General features: G+C 40.5%; 1 protein-coding gene across 1 annotated transcript; it reads right to left on the reverse strand.

The window, feature by feature from the left end:
• Positions 1 to 411: 411 nt before the first annotated feature.
• LOC144641102 (forkhead box protein K2-like) lies at positions 412 to 1,239 on the reverse strand. Its single transcript, XM_078500151.1, has 2 exons — positions 822 to 1,239; positions 412 to 706 (listed from the first exon to the last, which is right to left on the reverse strand). Exons 1-2 carry the CDS (start codon positions 1,178 to 1,180, stop codon positions 412 to 414), a joined length of 654 nt encoding a protein of 217 aa, XP_078356277.1. The 5' UTR covers positions 1,181 to 1,239.
• Between the last annotated feature and the right edge of the window lie 735 nt (positions 1,240 to 1,974).

The following is a 1,974-nucleotide window of genomic DNA, read 5'->3' on the forward strand; positions in this document are numbered from 1 at the left end:
ACCGGGCAGAATGAAAGCTGCATCGAAGCGATTTAGCATTCGATCTAGTTTCAAGCAAAATACCGTAACTGAAACGCTAAAGTGACCATAACACGTGCTTAGAATAACAAATTGAATTTATCTTTGCTGTTTAATTCCACCATTTTCCCGATCTAAAGATTTTACCGTTTCCTGGTCACAAAAAATACCCTCACGGATGAACAAGGACAGTTGACCCCGAATCTTCATGCACATAAAACAGTGAATAAAAATAAACAACGGGTTTTATTCAACGAAGGGTGTATATATATTAGCTCTGATATTATTCGTCTCAGGAAAAAAAAACAGACAGGCTACACCTGAACACGAAAGCCAACAGCGATTTCAGTTTGTGCGTATACACATCAAAAACACGCAAGCTCACAACAAAGTTTATATCGTGAGAGAATGTGCGACTCCAGTGACCTCGGTCAGTTTATACTGTGGGTTTATATACACGCACATAAAATGAGAAACCGCCACTAACAACAGGAATGTTTCATACCTTATCGTTCCTGTTGGAGAAGGAACTGGAGAGGCGAAGTTAGAATCTGATTGCGGGATGTTTATTCGAAGCGGTGGAAGAACCTTTGTTCTCGGCGGGCTAGGAACACGTTTTGGAGTCTTGTCACTAACCAACGACGTGAAACGAACCTTCACATTCGTCGAAGGAAATCGCAGCACACAGCTGAAAAAAGCACATTGAACGCATTTTAAATCAGCTACGCTTAAACAAAAAATAAAACTGTGCCATTAAAAATTACGAAACATTATACGACAAAGTGTAAAGTTTGTATACATACACGTAAGGCAATTTCAGCGGAGGTGCCCCTCTTCGATGGAAAACACCGTCAACAAATATTCCATTCTTCCCGTTGCAACTAAGGTAGAAATCCTGATTTTCAAATTTTAGCTGCAAGTGCTTCCTCGAAACGAAACTGGAATGTCCCATATTCACGTCTACACTTCCAAGACTGCTGTTTCGTCCGATAATAATCCGACTTTGCCGAACCAAATATTCGAACTCGCGACCTTCAAGTTTGGCTATCGGAGTCACGGTGTTGACACCAGACCACAGTTGTCTTGCAGGATTAACTGCGCCCGATTTTAGAGCTAGCAGTGCTAAAGCATCGCTCTCCTGATCTTGGCTTGGCGAAGACATCTTCCACTGACAGCCAGATTCCAAATTCCCTTGCGTTGCACAAGAAAAAGGATCAAAAGCAAAACAACAACACGAGGAGAAACATACGGGCATTCCGGAAACCAGAAAATTCCAAATATGGGTATCATGACCAAATTTGGAAATAGCGCGTTTCAGGCACGGGTGGGTCTCTGTTTAATGTTTGGGTCGATTTTGCACGTTTCTAGATCACAGGCTAGTTTCTAGATAATTTTTACATCTTTACCCCTTAAATTTTATCCAGCAGTTATGCAAAGAAATCAGCATGTTATTGAACTGTGTCAATTAATTAAGAAATAGAAGATGGCGTGCATGTAGCTCGATTCAAACAAGAGAAAAATCTTGGAAGATCGAATTCGAAAGTCACGCTCCAAGGGAACCGAGGGTCTAGTTGTCCTTGTTAGAGAGACTGGTGTTATATAAAGCACAACTAAAGTTCTCCAACAGTCTTGTCGATAGCAAGATACAAAGAACTCTGCATTGGAGAGCGGACAATTCATCTTAATTTGATTGTTTCAGTAGCATAATTTGACAAAGTCAGATTACATAGTGCGTAATGCTGCAAAAGAAAGTTTTTCTTCGTCAGCTAGCTAGCCCAGTTCTTTACCGCTGTAATTCCATCCGTAGCTCACTTTTTATTTCTTATATTCATTATCACATGCATATTCACTATATATATCACGGAAAAATACAAACTAAAAACCTAGTCAAACAAAAAGTCTGGCTGTGGCGTACAGGCTACCGAGCGCTTTACCAGTATTATGACTCGCAATTAG

Source organism: Oculina patagonica, unplaced genomic scaffold (assembly GCF_052425735.1).
Source record: "Oculina patagonica isolate OP01 unplaced genomic scaffold, crgOcupat unplaced684, whole genome shotgun sequence".
Lineage (NCBI taxonomy): Eukaryota > Metazoa > Cnidaria > Anthozoa > Scleractinia > Oculinidae > Oculina > Oculina patagonica.